Here is a 20,811-nt window from a genome sequence, read left to right on the forward strand (position 1 = left end):
CCTTTTCATCTAGGCATCTAGTACGCTTTTATTCCTAGAATAGAGTTGAGAGTTAACCAAATCCCATCTTCCATGCCCTTGCTCTATTGAAATCGAAAAGCAGACCAGGTAATCTGTATCCATTATACACACTCTCCACTAGTCCGACAATTTCATCTGAGGTCAAAATAGAGAGGAAACGAATCAGCAAGAATCTCAAGTGATGTCCTCGATTATCACTCCCTGAATGATTCTAGAGGAGGTTTTACTATCGAATATATCCTTTCTTCATGCATCAAAAATTTACGGGACTTAATTTTTAAGTATTTAAAAAAAAGTATGATGTGGTTTGCCCTCCCGAGACATGAACTGACGATTTCATTGATCATGAAGTGGACCACACTTTTCACCACAAGTTGTTCCATCTGGCAACAAAGACTTCAAAGTAAAGAAGTTTCTGGTTCTCGTACAGAACTGCCGTCTTTAGTTCCTTGTGACACAAATCTCTAAGTCTAGAAAAAGTTTTTTTTTTTATGTAACATGACTTAAAAGGCTTCTTTCTACTTTACTACATGGCGTTATGTCGTTTATTGTCGAAGAGATATCAGTTGTGTATTTTGTATCTTGAAAAGTTGTTAAGATGTTTTAGATGTAAGGTTTGATCGACAGTAGTCTCTAAGCGTGAGTTAAGATTCTAGTTTCTTGGATTTCCTAGATCTGAGGCTAACGCTATCAGCGGTAATGTACCCGGTGCAGGTGCTATGTTCTGTTCCGGCAGACACTTTTCTTGACGTGTATTTATTTTGGCTGGCGACACTTCGCTTGTTGTACCAAGCATGCAGCCCGGGCAACCTCGCGTGTCAAGCCGCCGGGGCCAAGTTTGTCTGGAACGTGAGACCCCTGAGGGGCCCCGGGGGCTATAGGGGGGGACACACGGCCGACCCTCTCCGTACCGCAGATGGGGAAACAAAGGAGCGTCACCTGTTCCAAACTTGAGCAAATCCGTCAGCACGGACCGTCTTGAAACGAAAGTTTTCTCGGTACTGGCGGGCCTGCGGGCCACGGTGACGGGTCGGGTTGCGGCGGGCGGGCGCGGAGGGGAGCGCACGGGATCAGCAGAGATCCGTTAAGCCGGCACTTGGACCTGACCCGAGGGTCCTCCATGTTTATTTTGCTCACTGCCGGGACAAAAGAGGGTTCCTCTTGCCAGCCGGGAGGGGAACTTTGATACCCTAACCGTGCCGTGCCATTCCGCGGACTCCCTCCAGGTGGGAAGCCGCCAGCCACAACTCAAACACCTGGTCAAGAAAACTCCACAACGGCGCGTAATAAAGTCCCTGAACACCTTTACAACAGTGTCTATAACTCTAGTAGAACCGCGCTCAATACGTATGTTCTACTGATATACGTATTCACTATACACAGAGAACATGTTGCATCATATGGCCATCTTCGCCATCTTAACAACGGACGCACAGAAAAAACCTTTGCACCTGCGTCCAGAAATGACAAAAGAAGGCGAAAATCATTCTTCTGAATTCTCTCAGGTCTTAAGAAACGAAGCAACAAACGAAAAGGAGATGATTTAAGACGTTTTTAAGAAGGTATTTCGTTTCACGTGACGGCTTGCTTCCCCCCTTTGTGTTGGTCGACATTGTTTTGAATTTACCCTAAAGGTGACAAAAAGTGAAAGCTTAGCAACACCTGGGGTCGGAGGTCACACAGGTGATATTTTGACAATGGAGATGAACCATTGAAATAACTCTCCGCCCGGGGGTCAGCCACAAAGAACTTAAGCGTGCCGGCTTTCTCAGATGTTGATTTGGAAGGTCGAGGACTCAGATGTGGAAGGAGATATGCCATTGGACAAAGTTGAATCAAAGTTTTTTGTTTGTCAGTTATTTTTAGGTGGGGGGTTGCTACAACAATTGTCCGCCAACTCAACTGTGCTAACTTAACGATCAAGATGAGCACTACTCTTCACGTTAAGTGAACAAAATCTTTATGTTTATAGACAGATAAATGAATTGACCTCTGAATATATATATATATTGATGACTGCTTGTATCATTGACCAGGTGAATCAAAGTTTTTTGTTTGCCAATTATCTTTAGGTGGAGGTTGCTACAACAATTGACCGCAAACTTAACTGTGCATCAAGATGAGCACTACTCTTCACGTCAAGTGAACAAAATCTTTATGTTTATATATATATACAGATGAATAAATTGACCTCTGAATGTATATTGATAATTGCTTGTATCATTGGCCAGGTGAATCAAAGTTTTTGCCATCCTTTTAGAGGGGGCGGGGGTCTACTACAATTAACCGCAAACTTAATTGTGCTAACTTAACGATCAAGATGAGCACTACTCTTCACGTAGAGTGAACAAAATCTTTATGTTTATATATATGCACAGATGAATAAATTGACCTCTGAATATATATTGATGACTGCTTGTATCATTATCAGCAGAACTTCACCACCAAAGTCCGGCCAGTAAATATTGCACCACACTAATCCAATAAGATGTCAGTAATATAGTCGAAACTACATACAAATGGTGACACAAATAAAGCAGCAAAAATACAGCACTAACACCAACATTACAACTAGGTACAGTATGAGATAAACTCCGGTCTTTCCGAAAATCAGTTTGAAATGATAGAATTAGCAGAAATGGCAGTTCACTTCACCTACAACGGAAACTATTTCCCTAATCTAAATATGAAATATACTATAAATATCACAACATGTTTCAATATTAGCAGACATCATGCGCAATCGTAGCATTATACTATACTTCCAAGGAAGCACTGAGAACATTTAATTAGCAAATCTGGCGGTTTGATCAGTGCCGCTCTAATACCCGAGTTATGGATGATATTTCCTTCCCATATAAACCCTGCTTCATCCCGCGTTGTTGACAACGTTGAACATGAATAGTTACCGCATTGCAAGTAAAATAGCGCTTAACTGACATCTTTACGACGACTATACGGCACAGGTACGAATTTGTGGCTCGCCTTATGGAAAACCTCAACACGACCAGAAAATTACACATAAATCTGCAGACAAAAAACGGTTAAAGATCCAAACGGCTTGGTAATATATACTGGAAGCGTTTTAGTAGAGGAAAAAGAAGCCTACGTCTCCCACACGAGCGGATGATATGTTTAAATAACAACTATGTTAGCCATGCAAAATCACAAAGGAAAGTGACAAAAAACAAAAATATTAGCATCCTTCAACTTTATTTCTTGACGCGCAAACAAACAAACAAACCGACTTACTAACTAACTAACTAGCTGACTCTTCTATTAAACAATTCTGAAAGGAATTCCTAGCAGTGTGGACGTGTTGAAAGAAGAGTTCATGATTTGCGGAGATTGAAAGGTACAAATGGAGGATAATGGGAACAACATGTAAGCGACATTCCAACAGAATAAAACTATTCGGTTAGGCTAAAATTCAATTTCCGTGGGGACATACACGAAATGCCAGGAATACTTAGCTAGGGCCGTTTACAATCAGACACTACGATTGGCATGTTAAGTATAAAAACCTTATATGCGATTGTAGATAATGTTTTGTAAAGTTTGATGCTTTTGGTACAAAACATGTTTCAGGAGTTGGCAGAAGCTCGTAAATATGTCAGAATACCGGGTATAGACCCGAACGTCTGTATAGTCATTCTTATGTGTGTAGGACCAAAAACTAAAAAAGTATGAAAATTACAACACAGATAAGAATATTTGATACAACCACGAGTCATGACAGGAATTCAAGCACCTTTCAAAAAAGTTTTGAATGTTTTGTAAGCTTTCTGCAAACTGTTTAAGTAGGCAAGTTTAAACATGCACCTTGTCCGCCATAGAATATCATTTCCCAAACGACAAATGTACATATTATACAGTCAAGTAAATATTATAGTCAAGTCAGTCTTTTTGTCTAAACCTACATCAAAATTTTGCTGTAAAAACGCATTTTATGTGAAGTTCTTCCTGGTGAAGTCGTTGAAGAACAGATGTACACAAGGCACAGCAGACTGTCACCAGCCAGTCATTTTTCATCTTCATAATTTCCCAGGATCCACTGCAGCTGCTACAGTTGTTCGGAGCAACTGTTTTTTGGATGGTTGTGAAGCAATAAATCATTTAACACGAACGTCTAGTAAAAAAAAAACTTTCAGACTTCCTCTTAATAACTGTTAATTATTTTAGCTGCATTAAAAGTCTACCAACTGAGATTTCTGTCTATATTCTCAGAAGATGTGTAAGCGAAGGTTAGAAGTTTAACAAATAATATGATAGATTAATGACGTGACCTAACCCTTAGCAATCAGCGATAAAGACTACCAGTACAATGTCTGCTGCTAAACTTCACGTGTAAGTACACTTTACAACACTTAAAGATAGAGCAGATCGAAAGAAAAAAGGAGCGTTTGTCTCCTAAATGGTTTATCCAGGTACCCCCTCCCATGTGCCCCTATCGCCCCATCTTTGTTTAGACAAGGGCGCGGGGATTAGACCTGCTCGACTGTTTTATTTCAAACATGAGCTTGACAGGGTAAATAACGGTGTCGCTGAAGGCGTGACATGTAGAACCCTACCCTTCCCCGCCTTCCCGGGGAAACGTGAGCTAACCTCGATAAGGACATCACCTGCACGGCTTCTCACCTGTCTTCTTACATTACAACCTCTTCTGACTGACTTAAACTAGCAAACTGTTTCCTGAAGTCTTACTACAAAGATTGAAAGTGGGTGCCCTTTGCAACAACTTTCGATGATCTTAACCGCCTTACATTAAGTGGGTTTATTTCGGCATCCTTTCCCTTTTCGACCCTCTTCTTTACATTTTCGATGGCCCAAGAAGTCTGGCTCACAGGCTTCGTCAACTTCGCACAATGGCTTAAGATAATTCTGGATGTATAAATCACTTCGATTTGTTCACCAGCGACGAAAGAAACGTGTCGTTTTAACTTGATACCATTCGTTAACTTGTTGTGTGCCTGATAGGTTAGAGATGTAGTTAGTACGTAACTTGCTGCCAACTATAAGGAAAGTCTACGTTAATCATAGCACTCTTCCATCCTCCTACCAAGTTCTTCATTCTTCCTTTTGTAACTTAAAGGAGGGTCGACGTTCCAGACGCAGAGGTGGTCATGGCTTGACACTGCTCTAAACCGTGTAACAGGATAGCTTGTGGAAGGGACCACCTCACCTGCCCCGGGCGGCTATAGGTTCGCAGTGGCCCGGAGACGCCGAGCAAACACAGCCTTGTATCGGCGTGTGTCGCAGTCTACTGACACTGAAAAGCCACCAGGCTATTTACCCAGCTACCGGGCTTGCCGACCCGTCTCCGCTGTTTGTGTTCCATTCAGCGGTCGAGTGGGAAAGTTAGAAGAGTCAGAAAGGTCTTTGCCACGACGGGGACCCTAGTGAAAGGTCCGGGCACTGATCATGAGGTGACAGACAAACCTCCTTAAAAAAACTAGAGAAAGTTTGGATGAATAAAAGACCACCTAGAGTGCGATTGGCCACACCTGGGGAAAGGTGTGTTGCTGCAAACACGCCCACGTACGTGTTAAGAGGAAAAGTACAGGTAAGAGGTATGTCAAAGGTAAACGAGAGAGACGGCTGAATTTGATGGGACCTTTGCCTCAGCAAAACCACAAGTATGTCCAAAGTCACTCCGGTGTATTCAGGGTCACAGAAGCATTTCTTTCACACCCAATCAACGCGTGAATGGAGGCTGTCCACCGTGAACGAGGTAGTTTACCTGGCCTTTGTTCCAGGTGTTTTCTCTAGGTGTTCTCTTACCTGTTCCGTGACAGACAGAGAGCCCAACACCTGCGGGTCAGGTACGAGCTCATTGTGAGCGCTGAAACAGGTGGTTTGGGTGGAAGAGGGGGACTTCGTCAAGGTCAATCGACAAGGTCAAGACAGAGAGTACGGAAAAAAAGACGATCTTCAAAAACGGCTAGCATTCCAGCGATGTAGTTCATGTAGGAAATGGTACAAACACTGCTTCACCTTCAGCTGTTTACACCCAGAACACCAGAACATGCATACACCTACATCAGCAACGGACAAACAGTCAAACGAGCGTGTTTGATATTATGTAATAAACCCAACAACACCTCCAATATTGCGGAAACTCGCCGCATTTCCCCTTAAGTTACTCCTGTCAGAAAGAATATGTTTTTTTTTCATGGCTAAAGACAAGCTGAAAATATCCAGACCTATACTGGCAATATGTACATAAGCTATCAGCAATGTCCTGATAATTGTATGTCACTTAGAGTGATATCACAGATATGGCGAAAAGCCCTCGTCACAACATCGCTTTATAACACACATGTTTATGGTCTTAAACGAAGAGTCTTCTTTTTCACGCACCATAAGATGTAAATTAACAAAATAAAACCTATTATATGTAATAAAAATAGTATTTTTCATAAATGAGATAGAAGAAACTTGTTATCTAAAAGAGCGCCAGGCCCCATCATATTGCTGACATTGCTAATGTATCTATGCAGTAATGCTCCATACGGTGGAGATTTGTGACATCCCTGCTGGCCCCACCACACCCATTCTCGCACGGAGCGTGTTCATTGTTTCATCGGATCGTCCCCTGTTGTAACCAGACATTAAACCGCCCATAAAAGGACCCCATATCACAGTCAACCCGGCGAAATCACCCCATCTTTCACAGTCGCGCACTTATCAGCATAACATCCCGCCATATCGGTAATATAGCTCGCCATGACAGAATGATATGCACCGCCGTGTCATTGTCATATCTCATGTTCATAACATTACCTTTGCTTTTCTAGCCACCGCGTCTTCAGGGGTCCGCCGACCGGCCGGGGAAACTGGCCTCTTCTTTGGTAGGAGGCGGAATTTTACTTTCTTCCCGCGGAATTGTCAGAAAAATACACCCCAAATGTCTCTCCGTCAATATGAGATAGCGCAGAGCGACTGTCGCGGAACGACCATACGCAAATGACATGAGAACGACAATGACAAGGAATTCAATTCTCTTAAATGCTTTCCCCGCCCAGGAAGAAGCACATTTTACTACAGTGTTTTCCCTCTTTTAATTCGGGGAAACCTTGGAGAGAAAATAGTCCCCGCTTGGGGAAGGTGTGGAAGGCGAAGTGGATGTCGACCCCGACTGCATGCACCACAGACACGGTGACATAGCTGCCCTTGTCAGGGCGTGGCACAGACTGGGGACGGCTCTGTGAAATGGCAGACTGCAGAGGGACCTATTATCATAATAACCCTCTGGTCCGGCCAAAGTAGTCCAGTTTACGTATCAAGCACGACACTTAGCGATTCAATGTGGAACTGACTAGCGTCATCGTCTGCAGAAGCTGCTGGAAATATGAATGTTACACTTTCTACTAAAAGTTTATATACAGGACTTGTCTTCCATTGCAATAGGCGGCCTGTGCACCCCCTGTCATCTTGCAACGGGCCCACCACTGAATATCTTTTTACTTGTTGATTTATACGTTGTTCATTGCCAATAGATACAAATACAAACAAAGGTTAGGAGACCCGATAGATCCATTTGAGCCTTTGTAGATTCTTTGTTTCATCTTGTCTCGTTGGTGATACAAATAAAACTGTAATTAGCATTATTTAGGATGGTCTTTTTGGCAAAATACATAGGATGTACAAGTAGAAATCCTTTTAATTTGGTAGAATTCCATGTTCACATTTGATCATAACTCACACATGTCACAAGTCGGTAATTCCCATCATTTACCACTTTAGAATTACTGATGGCACTTTTGCATTAGTTACCCAAAGTAGACTCTCATTTGCATAATTAATGAGTCACCTTCCATAAATTATATACATTACGTGCATGAAGGTGAGGAAAACACAGATTATGCAACTTAAATTTCTCCAAATCAATTTCAACTAAAACTCCTTATTTACATAATTTTCATGTCATTGTGTACATCTCTATCTAGACAGCATGCACACCGAATATCATGGACATTCGTAGTTCATTTATTTAGTTATCGTCTACCAAACTACTAAAGAAACAAGACCTTATCATGTCCAGGTCAAAAGTACAAAAACTGGATGTTTTTCTGCAGTACTAAGGTCACACACCAGGGGGCCTAAAATCGACAATGACCATCGTCTTTCCTTCCCCTATCCACATAACAAATGTCATTACAGTAATACAATCCATCCAGAGGTTCTTAAGTTATGCTGACAACAAATATCCGAAAACAAACACACACACATAGACACACCAAAAACAATACCTCTATTTTTCATGGAGGTACATGTAATAGGTTCACATTTGCACGAACTATTGGAGGCCAAAGGAAAAGCGTAAACTGCCGATTATCTCGTCTTTTAAATCGCTAAATGAACAAAAGAACGCATGGCTACAATGTACCATGCATCTATGGACTGAAATACCAACAAAAAAATGAAATCCAAAGACCAATTTCAGCTGATGCTACAATGATGAACTCGAGCAATTTAAAGGCTGATGTATCAAAAGCGACATCTAGCGACCTGCATTTGAAGATGACTTTCTCGATCAGGATGATATTGTTCATGAAACTAGTTAGTACTCTATAAGAAGTGACCCAAGCCGATGCTCCGGAAGAAGTTTAAGGTGTGGGCAAAAAAGTCCGGAGTGTTGCCCTAAGGGTCACTGAACGGTCTCCGAAAAGAGAAAGGAAAATAGGGGCGGGTTTGTATCTATTAGTGTCCTTACTTATCCAAACGTTAACTCCGAGTCTCGCGTCTCTTGTGCAACACATTTCTCGGCAGTAGGTACAAACTGTGGCAAATGCTACACAAACTCCGTGGTCCGCGGCTGGACAGGTTACCATCTCAGTCTCAGGATGCCACATAAGCACCTCTGATCTGCCGTGTCACGCTGTTTCTCTTGCTGTTGTTAGCCAAGTTTCTTATCCATATAGTACCGCATATAGCACACATGCATTGAATTTGCAATTTAGTTCAAGCTTCATGTGTCTGTCTTTCCATACCTTCTTAATACCTCCAACCTAAAACCAGCCCAATCCAGCCCAAATGCCTCAGCTCCTCCAAAGCTCTCCATCTACCTCGAGCTCCGCCCGGCCTCCCCGGCGTAGATCAACAAGATATAGAAATGCAAGGCTCTGAGGCGTATAGAAGGTCTATAGACTATGGACAGGTGAGAATGTACAGGTGGCTAACGAGAACACGTGGACAGCTCCAGACCAGGTGTCGCTTCTTAACGACGCGAAACTCGGTCAGGAGTGCTCACGTGCCTCACTTAGAATAGAATGTAGATTTTCAATGGAATGCACTGGTGAAATGTGGGGAAATTCAAAATCTTTCATTCGGCTTAAACTTGAATATGATGAGGTTGTATGATATGGATGTACAATTTCCAACTCACAGCTGATAGAACGTATCTAATACCGAATGTTCACTTAGACCCCCTTTTCACTAGACGGCGATCGCGCTGCGCTCTCACTGCGACCTAAATAGTAATCTTCGCTTTCACACTAGGTATACCATACAAAACGTGAAAGTGTGACTGCGAAGACAACAAAACACACAAAGTGTAAAAAGATTCGTTTCTTTTCTATACAATTCGTTGAGCGATATGTCAAATCGCAGAGAGAGCGCGACGAGGTCGCCGTCCTAGTGGAAAGGGGATATTACTGTATCCAACAACCAGAGCTAAAGGCGATGTCTTCACCTCTTTTGCATATCATACAAAACCCGCTCTTCAACAGATCTGCTCAGCCGAGTACAACAATTAGCCAGCTGGCGGAAGGTAGTGGATGTTTCCTGAAACGTCTGACCGTTACCAAAATCATGTCCAGTTCCTTGAATTGAGTAAATGCTATTTGGCATATCTTTTTACCTGGATGTCTAAGCCGTCGTCGACTTAAAGGAGAGAATGTATTGTAACAGACTGAAACGCTTAACTTGTACACTATGGCCATGTTCCTGTAGTCATAGTTTTAGAACATACTAGTATCATTGTATTGAATGCTTTGTCATTGTTGTCATATATTGTACCGTGTACAACAGTCGAACAATAAAGTTAATTCATTCACCCAAGCTCCTTGATTCACCCATAAAAGTACTCTCTTTGGACCATCAAAGATGTGTCTTTAGGTTTCTTCATCTCCCTTTAGGCCACACTGACTTATTTTTATGGCTGACATCCTCTGGAGACCCCAAGACTGTGCGAGGGCGAATTTCACCTCTAGTAAAGCTAAGGCACAACCCGACGCACGTGCAATTTGTCCGCGCGTTTTTTTTGGGATGCCACGTCCGCCACGTATTTCTGAAAACGTTCAGGCTGTACAGGGCAGGCGCGTCGCCCGTACTGGCACGTACGAGGGGCGAATCCGCAGCCCGATGGCACACATAGTTTTGCCTGCACGTAAAGTTCTACGGCGTGTCTGCGTGCTCCAAAATCTGTCGGATTCCCTTCGAGTTCGTACGGAGGCGCTACTTACCACTTACGGATCCCAAAACAATACCCACGTTTTGACACGTAGACAGCACGTATTTGCACTTACGGCAGGTTGTGCCCTTAGCTTAAGACTGTAAGAGACAATCGTCGCCACTTCAAGAGCGCTATGGCCCCATGTCCTGTCGATGTGCCCTCTCGTGACCCAAATCGCGAGAACACAAGTGGTTTATGTTATTGAGAACATAGCCCTAGCCTACTTAGATATCCATATGTATTTGCCTAGACCTGTTCTTGTCGTCAAATGCCTCTGTGTCACTTTTCATACTTTTCTACCAGCAATCAATATCTTGTTTATGTAGTTCCTAGCAGGGTGACCAAATTTAGCACAGTTGCCTTCTTTTACTTTAGCGTATACGTAATACGTAGGGGTCTCTTCTGAATTCAGAGTAAAGCATTGTCGGTGTCCTCCATACAGACTCCTTGCTATGGCTAACGTCACATTTCCAAACCGGGGCCTGGCCGGGCTGTTTGTGGAAACGAAAAATAGAAATGTATACGTACAAAAATTGTCCACAACTATTCTCTTTTACGTCTTGTGTAGTTTGGTGTCTTTTATACCATACTTTTCGTTCCCAAAAGGCTGCCCCGCCGGCGGGCCCCGGTTTGGAAATGTGACGTAGGCCTATGGGGACTTTCCAGCGTTCTTGTTTCTCTACTTGAGATGGAAGGCTCCGTCCACAGGTATGGCCACGCCGGTGATGAAGGACGCCTTCTCCGAGCAGAGGAACGCCGCGACGCCGCCGACGTCCTTCGGGGTGCCCCAGCGCTTCATCCCGACCAGCCTGCTCACCATGCCTTCCATCCCGCCGGTCCCGATCCTCTCCCTCACCGGTGCCCACGCTTCCGTGTCGATCATTCCCGGGATGATGGTGTTACAGGTGATGCGCCTGGGCGCCAGCTGCTTGGCGTAGTTCCTCACCATGTACTCCATGCTGGATTTGGCCGTGCCTATGGTGAAGTACGGAAGGCTGGGACTCGTGTTACTGTTGCAGCCGACCCCGGACACGGCGACGATGTAGCCGCGCTCGTCTTCCATGCGAGTCACGGCCTTTTCCACCAGCCGAAGGAAGCACTTCGCGTAGATGTTCTGGTAGTACTCGTACGCCTCCCAGCCTGCGAACCAGCTTCCGTTAGCATCTGGCTTGGGGGGTGGAGGCGTCGATTCGAAAAAACCGCCGGCGTTGTGAACCAGCGCCGTTAGCTTGCCGTCGAAGTTCTCGTCGACACACGCGAAGTAGGCGTCCGCCGTGGCCTTGTCCTCCGTCCCCCCTGCGACCACGAACACGCGCACCTTGTAGGTCTCCTCAAGCTCGGCCTTGGCACCTTCGGCGCGCTGATGGTTCTCCTTGTACCCCAGGATGAGGCTGTATCCTGCGCTCGCCAGCTCCTGGGCGATCCCGTACCCGATACCGCGGGTACCTCCGGTGACGAGAGCGACCTTGGTAGACGTCATGTTGGGGTAGGTGTGTAGCGGAAGTTAGGAGGAAGCCGCTGGAACGATGATGTACGTGCTTCTGAAACAAAAGAAATCAGGAGGTTAGCCAGTTTTGGCTAATCTTTAGGCAGATTTACTAGTGGCATAAGATGAAGCTGGCTTAGGAGTACAGCTGGCCAAAGGGAGTCAAACACACTCCAAGGCCGGTGTTCTACTCCTGTGGCAGCTTTTGATACTTTCACATGCTACGGTAGGATCTGCTTTGAGATTAATTTTCGGTGACGATTTTGGCGACGCCTGATGGGCGAGCCTAATAGTATAGTGTGGGACCGTTCGAGAAAAATTCTAAGAACTGTATAGGAATGTCAGGTATGCCAAAGTCCGCGCATGAGTATTTGCATCATGCCGGACTGAACCACTACCTCCACGGGTAAGCTTTATGTGCGCGGCGTCCCCCGGACGTGTCTGTGCGAGTGCTCTCGATCGAGTCCCCGTTTTCAGCCTTTTTAGGCTGTTTACAGGGCGAGTTTAGGTCTGAAGTTTCCAGAATCGGTTAGCTGGGTGCCCCAGGATCATTTCGGTGTGTTTTTGTGCATCAACGTTGTGTTTTGGAGGAGTTACGAGTGTTTTTTGAAACATCGTACCCTCCTCGGCAAGCATACGGGTCTGCCGGCCCCTGCACTCCGCCAAACGAGGGTAGGGACTTACGGGCAATCTTTGCGGCTCGATTCCTCCTCTCCCCGTGAGAGGAGAATCCCCAGACTTTGTAGGTAAGTCAAGCAGGTTTGCCTTACAATTCCTGCTTGATTTCGTTTCGATCAGCCTTGTTTTTCTGTTGTTTGGGGCAGATTTAGTACCCTTACCCCCCGTCGTAAGCGACGGGACTGACAGTGGTACGGTCCAAACGTTCTGTTTACGTCTGATCAAGACAGACAAAGAAATCTCCAAACCCCCCTCATAACTCGGGTTTGGTTCATCATACCCGGGTGAAATTTAAGTGGTTTGTTGTGCTAATTTTTTGCTACTAGTGCTGTGATTTTGGGGTGCGTACCTTGTTTTCTAAGGTACTTAGCGACCATCACCCCAAAAAGGGAGGTTTTTGAACCGTCCCCTCACAGACAGTGTAACTGGATCACACCGCTATTTTTAGAGGAGGCCACATATCGAGGGTCTTTTAGGGGTTCCCGGGAGCGTTTCCGGGACTCCAAAGGGGGTTTCTGGATACCTTAAAACCCCTTTTCTCTCTGTAAAGCGTGCTACAGAGCTACGAATGATGCCGCAGGTCACCCCCTCCGCATACACGAAAAGGAGGACTGTTGGTATCACCTTCCTGGAGAACCAGGACGCGGAGTTCGATGACATCGTTGAACTTTTGCGTAAACATAAGGTGTATATTATGAGGGACTGCGCTGGCGTCCAAAATAAGGGAAGGGGATGGGCCGAAGTGGTGTTTTAGACCACCAGCGCACTGAACAGGGTGGCTCCAGCCCTCGCAGCCGACAGAACCATCGATGTCGAGCTGTATGGGAATGGAGTTACGAAGGACCATTGGGACAAAACCTGTTTTAGCGAAGGAGCTGTGTGCTCACAGCGAAGGGGGTGCATGCTCGGCGAAGGAGCTGTGTGCTCACAGCGAAGGGGCTGCATGCTCGGCGAAGGAGCTGTGTGCTGACAGCAAATGGGCTGTGTGCTCAGCGACGTACCTGTGTGCTCGGGGAAGGAGCTGTGTGCTCACAGCAAAGGGGCTGCATGCTCGGCAAAGGATCTGTGTGCTCACAGCAAAGGGCTGTGTGCACCAGGCTGAAGTTGGCCGCCGATTGGTAGCCGCCGATCCAGCCGCCGATTCGTCATTAGACAAAATATAGCATCCCATTCAGACGCCCATTCGAAGAAACAAAAAATTCCTAATTTCCTTTAAAAGCTTAAATGGATATCAATAACTGCTAGATATTGTCTGTTACCGCCCGATGTATGTATGTATAAACATAAATAATAACAGAAAGTATGATATCAACGATTAAGCACAAATAGTAGGCCCAATGGACGGCCAACTTCAGCCTGGTCTAAAATCGGCTGCCATACGTATACGGCTTGTAGAGCAATCTGCTACTTATCTAGACGTGGCCTATGAATTTTTAAGACGAATTTAGATAGCGCATACCCTAACGTATTCAAAACAAGTATCAAATCTTACGGGCCGAATTTAATTAATGATAGAGGGGAATTAGCCTCCATAGCAGGCTCTCTAAATCGGCTGCCATATGGCTTGTTGAGCACTCTGCTACTTATCTAAACCTCTCCCGTGAACTTTTAATACGAATTTAGATTGCATATACACCAACGTATTCAATACAAGTATCAAATCTTAAGGGCCGGATTTAATTGATAAACTAGAGGGGAACGTATTATACTAAAAACTTTCGCTGGCGTTTTAATGTAAGCATCATTACCTGCCTGTTTAGATCAAGTTTGACTGTATATACTGTAAATGCAGACTCTTTCGCGGTGGTTTTATATTCGCGGTTTTCGCGGTGGCCTCTTCATAGCGAACTCAAAACCACCGCAAACATTTCCCTTCTGTGTTCTGTCCGTGCCGTCTACGGCACTCCCTTCTCACAACATGTATGTAGTATAACGTTACATTGTCAAAGTATGATGACATTTAGTTCGCATTCATTCATTTCTACATAACACCTACTGTATAACACCATGGTATACAACTACAAGTATTACTGTACTAGTAATCAGAGGGTAGATATGGTTAGATCAGTGACTGTCACAGTTGATCACGCCAGCACTGTCAAAGTCAAAAGTGGACTGTTCTGGTCGTTTGTAGCGCCCTTGACGAGTAACATGTAAGACTTTTTCTTTGTTTTGGCAAACAATATAGTCATTGTTGACGTACGTCTCTTTTAAGAATTTATCTTTGAAGAAAATAAGTTTTGGTGACAATTTATGATACAATATAGTGTTGACAATACAGTGCGTATCTAATTTGAATATTCTCACGACACCCCCACATCTGGTGATCGTCACGAGACTTACAAATACGTGTACAATACTTGCTCTGTTCTTTTACACATATATGATTCGCTGGTTAAATGTTCTTGTGTCCCATCAACATGGGTCAACACCTGATCATTTTCTATCGGTTTGTGCTTCTATCAAACTTTGTTCTATAAACCACAAGCGTATAAAATGAAAACTATGTCATAGTCGATCCAGGAAGTTATCAAATATTGAGTTCGGACACCTTACTGGATTTCTAAGCATACCATTTTTGTGAGCATGTTGTTAAAACTTCGTCCAAAAATGCACACAAAATCATAGTTAATTCATCTTAGTGGAAACCGCAGCATCAGTGTCGAATGTACACTACACATCGCTGAGTCCTTACCTGAGAGTTTACTTGTCGTGCCTTCTTCCTCTGAATACAGAAGTCAAAAGAGACCGTGTGATGTGTTCATTTAGAGTTATGTCAGCTGTATATTCAGGTGTTACCCATTTAGTTACAGGGGTGTTTAAACGTAATCTGAGGCGTATTGTCGGAATTCAGATGGCTGTAAATATTTTGTATTTAAAAAATTCATTCAGGTTGAATTTGCAACTTGTTGCGTTACTTTTTTTCCACATTTTCACCATCAGTATACAATAGCAAGCCGTGAAAATATGTGATAGCCGATCGCGACCATTCCCATTTGGACAAATATGGCTGACAAGTCAAGTGGTTCTGGGAATAGTTTATATTTAAAACATTCCCACGGCAAAACAAAGTCGTTTTCATACGCCGTGAACATCACTGTTTAGTGTTACTGTAGTGTCAACTTATGTTGTATAAAATTGTGACTTGATGACAAGATTCTATAATACATACTTTTTTTCTGCTCAGGTGCTGTGAATACACATGAATACTTTTTTTGGGGTTCGTAATTATTCATTTCACCGTGTATAACACCATGGTAGGAAAGTTGTACTGTCTGTACTATGTATTAAGAGAGTAGTTACGGATCAGTAACAGTTGATCACGCCAGCACTGTCAAAGTCAAAAGTGGATTGTTCTGTCCGTTTGTAGCACCTTTGCCGAGTAACCACTATTTGTGGCTTCCGACTGGCGGTTGGTAAATGTGCCGGGTTTCCCATACAGTGCAGTACTCACATGGTCTCACATGCATGGATGGTTCACCCGCGAACTCAGAACCACCGCGAATACTCCATTTTCCCTCTACCGCTAAATTTAAATCCCCGCAAACGTAAATGCATTTACAGTACTCGGTAAAAATGACTATAAACTCTCTACGATCTTGTTATTTGCGTCGACATGTAAGCCCCAAACATGTGGACGCCTGTCAGTATAATTAGTTCATTTTCGAATCGGTCCAACATCAGGTCCACTGTTTTACGTCCGGTTTTACCGGACAGGTCCAACAAGAAAAATCGGTATAATTATACTTCACTGCACAACCTTTTCAGCCATGATAATATCTATTGTCGTGTTGCAGCAGAATATGAGAAATGTGAACTCAAATTTTGGACTCTTGAAACCTCTTTCACGGTGTACTTTGTTATGATGCTGACTTGAACCTTTTTTCTACTTTAAAATAGTATGAACTTCTTAATTTCATTATGTGACAGACGAATAAATTACATGTAGTAATTTGGGTGATTTGGTATAGGGGAAGTTTTTGCACAAAATGTGGAGAGAAGTACCACATTATAGATCCAGTGTACACTGCATCAAAGGTACATAAAGTCTGTTTTGTTTTCCTAAAATCAGTTCCCCTCAATATGCTGTAAAATACAACAGGTTTTTCATAAAAGCAACAGTTGCCATGTAAAATCTAGATCTGGCTTCTTTTGGCTCCACCCCTAGACTTGTTTCCATTTTTGTACTGAACACATATGCCAAGTTTCATGCTTTAACCATAATTTGAGCAATTTTTGCACCAATCCCCTACACAATTCCCTATGAAATTAGGAATTTTTAGTTTCTTCGAATGGGCGTCTGAATGGGATCCTATGTTTTGTCTAATGACGAATCGGCGGCTGGATCTTATTTTTATTTATTTATTTATTGGTTTGGCTGCACCGAACACACAGCCAGGGCTGCCCAACTAGCCTATGGCTATTACAAAGGGCTAGCCCTGCTGACAAACACATAAACAATACAGATTAAAAAAAAGAACATTTGTATGTACATGGTGTAGGATAACTTACATATCATCTAAAATGGAGTATATAACATCATATCATCGACAACAATTATTTGCAATGAGAGGTCAAGGTCTGTATATACACGTGTATGACTAATTTACCATGCGTAAGGGTTGCCTAGACATTCCCACAGTTTTCTTTTGAAAGAAGCAGTGGAGGTGGCTGTGCGAGTAGCAGTAGGGAGAGTGTTCCAGAGTGCTGTTGCTCTGTAGAGGAATGTTTTCTGGCCTCTGGTGGACTTAGTGAGTTCAGATGTCAGGTGGTCGCTGTTCCTGAGGGAGTAACGTGACTCAGTAGCAGACGCACGGGTTCTGGGTATCAGGGTTTGAAGGTGTGGAGGGCAGTGACCGTTGAGGAGCTTGTACAGGGTGACAGCGGTGTGGAATTGTCGTCGGAACTGCAGTGATGGAAGGGATAGCTGGGTGTACAGAGATTGGTATGACGGGTACGGGAGTCCATGTTGTCCGCTGATCAGTCTGGCGGCTGGATCTTAGGCTACCAATCGGCGGCCAACTTCAGCCTGGTGCACACAGCCCTTTGCTGTGAGCACACAGATCCTTCGCCGAGCATGCAGCCCCTTTGCTGTGAGCACACAGCTCTTTCGCTGTGAGCACACAGGTACTTCGCTGAGCACACAGCCCATTCGCTGTGAGCACACAGCTCCTTCCCCGAGCACACAGCCCATTTGCTGTCAGCACACAGCTCCTTCGCCGAGCACGCAGCCCATTCGCTGTGAGCACACAGCTCATTCGCCGAGCATGCAGCCCCTTCGCTGTGAGCACACAGCTCCTTCGCTAAAACAGGTTTTGTCCCAATGGTCCTTCGTATGGAGTCACCCTGGTTACGGTTATGGGTGCCTCGCTGGAGCTGGATGATAATTACATTCGATACCAGCTCAGGGAGTACGGGACGATAAAGGATGGCAGATTTCTGACGTATGCCAGTAGGGGGTTCCCGAATCTGAAAACGGGAACCCGGCAGTATAAGATGATGCTGTCAAAACATATACCCAATTCGTCGGTGGAGACAATGTCTCCATTAAATAAATAAATCCCGAATCTGAAAACGGGAACCCGGCAGTATAAGATGATGCTGTCAAAACATAGATAAATAAATAAATAAATGAATGAATGGATAAATGAATGAATAAATAAATAAATTAATTAATTGATTAATTAATAAATTCTGGGTTAGTTCGAGGCCTGTGCCCAGGAGTTTGAAACGTTTGGTGGCCTTCTTCATCCTTGATATCTTTGTTTCAAAAATGCAAACCGATGTGTGAAACAAGCATTGTTTGAGCTTAAATGATGTATAACGTGCGTGGGGTTGTGAGATAGCGATGTGATAGTTACCTTCGCCAAGAACGTTATATTTTGGGTAGCGTTTGTATGTGCATGTGTGTGTAAAAGACCACCATAACTCGAGAACGCCTGGATGGATTGTATTGATATTTGGTATGTGGGTAGGTCTTGTTGAGACCTGGAAACGATTAGATTTTGGGTCCCCTAGCGGTACAGCAGAACTTCCTGGTTTGAAATCACGAGTTTTGGACATGTTGCGGCGATGAATTTTATGTGGTAGACAGCTCTTCAAGCCGTGAGTACTAATAATATAAGTGGTATAAATTGAGCTCCCTAGCGGCTTGTTTTGGAACTGTAGGACAGGTTTAGTATCAGACTTTGAAAGGGAATAACTCAAGAAGGGGTTGACGGATTGTTATGATTTTTGGTATGTGGATAGGTTACGTGATGCTTCATTTATTTACTTATAAATAGTGCATATTGAAAGCTAATTTGCATAATTAATTGGGAAATTGTCTAAACATGCTCAATTCAATTATAGGACCTTCGCAACATGTGACATTTGTAACTGAGTAAGAGAATATTGATATTTGATAGTTATATATCATGCAAAATAAAGACCTAATTTGCATAATTAATGAGAAAATGCTTTAATGTCATTGTGGTAAGCTAGAGAAGATGATCAACTGATATGATTTATGTAAATGAGGGTCTGTTTTGTAAAATCGATGAGAAGCATTTACATTATTATTCCACCCTCAACTCACAAGAGAACACCTTTTGACAGCAATGCTCTCTGAACATTAATCGCCAGGCGAATGGAATACAACTATTAAAACCCATTAATAACAACAATCTCTAGTACTTATAAACAATAAAACCGTCGCCATGGCAATAATTTTCATTGCCACACTTTTTACAAATGTGTGTGACTGATAAACGTTTATTACCATGATGGTTATTTTGTTCGGTTATTTTTTTTGCAGTTCCAGAGCAAGCTGCTAGGGGCCACAATTGACTTTGACCTTCATCTTCACAAAAGCTATCTGACATTACATTCAGTGTAATCACAATCCGTCTTGCTGACCATAAATATCCAGAAACACGAACAGACACACCCTTATTGTTGAATAGTAGCATAGCCAATGGTAGTATGAAGGGGTTACCTCTCCATGTAACCTCACCTTTGCCAGGACTGACCCTTGCTTGGCCTAGAAAAACAGAAGCCCAAGCCAACCAAGCAGAGGTAAGTGTGGAGAGATTGCCCCAAAGCTGCCATTGCAATTCCAATGCATGGTGATAGGAGATCCAAATTTACACCACTTCCACCATGCATTAATATCTATGCATCACCCCAAAAAAATCATTGCATGTCCAGGGCAAAGGATACAAAACAGGAAGTCCAGCTGCAGTACCAAGGTCACACACCAGGACGCCCAACTTCAAACCTCACCGTCAGGTCAACAACAAAAACACATGTACCAAACTTCATCGTAATCGCACTAAACCGTAAACGTGCTGGAATCTGGAGATAATGCCGGAAATACAACAAAACATACCCACGCTCTGTAAAACATTACCTCCATTTCATGGTGGTGATTAAAGTAAACTGAACAGAACATTATCGAGGCCATGCATGTGAGGCAACACTTTTAAGCAACCGGTACATACCGAGGAGGGATCACGGTCTCTGTGTTCTCGTTAAGAGTGTTCTTCTAGAAACACGTCTCGTCTTGGGAAAGTCAAGAAACAAGTGACGGAGAGGACAATAGTATCTGTGTCAGTCTGTGTATCACGTGATAGATCTGACCAATCCCATAGCCCTAATCCTAGCCCCTCCCGATGGTTGTTTTCTTGATTGAACAGTTCGTGCAATGCACTAGTGACATAAGGGAAAATCCAAGTTCAAATTATCTCGTTAAGTTCTCGAAATTATCTATAAATCTTTCATTCAGCCCACACTTCGATATGGTGATGTTTTATAATCCACGCATGGCTGCGCAATTTCCAACTCACAGCTGATAGAACGCATCCAATATCGAGTGATTACTATATCCGGTTATATTCGTCTGTTCTCAATGATCTCGGATGGTCTCGGCAGCGTCATGGGCGGTATAACCACCGTAGGAAAACAAGACTCGTCATCATTCTAAGCAACCTCAATGTGTTGAGATATAGGGACACCATCCTCCATCCAGTCGCAATATCCTACCTATTCAATATTGGACCAAATTCTATTACAACACCCGTCTGCACAGAGCAAGGACCATTGCACTGACAACCTCCAGGATGTGATGCTGGAGTACAGTCACAGTCTAAGGATGGAATAGTCTTCCTACGGCTTATGGCTAGAACTCGAT

The 20,811-nt window shown here is 43.7% G+C and overlaps 1 protein-coding gene across 4 annotated transcripts; it reads right to left on the minus strand.

Annotated features, from left to right (window-relative positions):
* Positions 1–10,828: 10,828 nt before the first annotated feature.
* On the minus strand, positions 10,829–20,778 carry LOC118409730 (3-oxoacyl-[acyl-carrier-protein] reductase FabG-like). 4 transcript variants are annotated; one of them, XM_035811008.1, is made up of 2 exons: positions 20,123–20,778; positions 10,829–12,015 (listed from the first exon to the last, which is right to left on the minus strand). In XM_035811008.1, exon 2 carries the CDS (start codon positions 11,955–11,957, stop codon positions 11,157–11,159), a length of 801 nt encoding a protein of 266 aa, XP_035666901.1. In that variant the 5' UTR covers positions 11,958–12,015; positions 20,123–20,778; the 3' UTR covers positions 10,829–11,156. The 4 variants fall into 4 exon arrangements, with proteins under 4 accessions (XP_035666901.1, XP_035666900.1, XP_035666903.1 ...); XM_035811007.1 differs by having other exon boundaries at positions 10,829–12,018; XM_035811010.1 differs by lacking the exon at positions 20,123–20,778 and adding an exon at positions 15,337–15,623.
* Positions 20,779–20,811: the final 33 nt, after the last annotated feature.

The sequence above is a fragment of the Branchiostoma floridae genome, chromosome 2, assembly GCF_000003815.2.
Source record: "Branchiostoma floridae strain S238N-H82 chromosome 2, Bfl_VNyyK, whole genome shotgun sequence".
In the NCBI taxonomy this organism is placed as follows: Eukaryota; Metazoa; Chordata; class Leptocardii; order Amphioxiformes; family Branchiostomatidae; genus Branchiostoma; species Branchiostoma floridae.

Excerpts from the sequence above, each read along its gene's own strand:
- LOC118409730 (XM_035811008.1), bottom strand. The coding sequence starts at position 11,957 with ATGACGTCTACCAAGGTCGCTCTCGTCACCGGAGGTACCCGCGGTATC.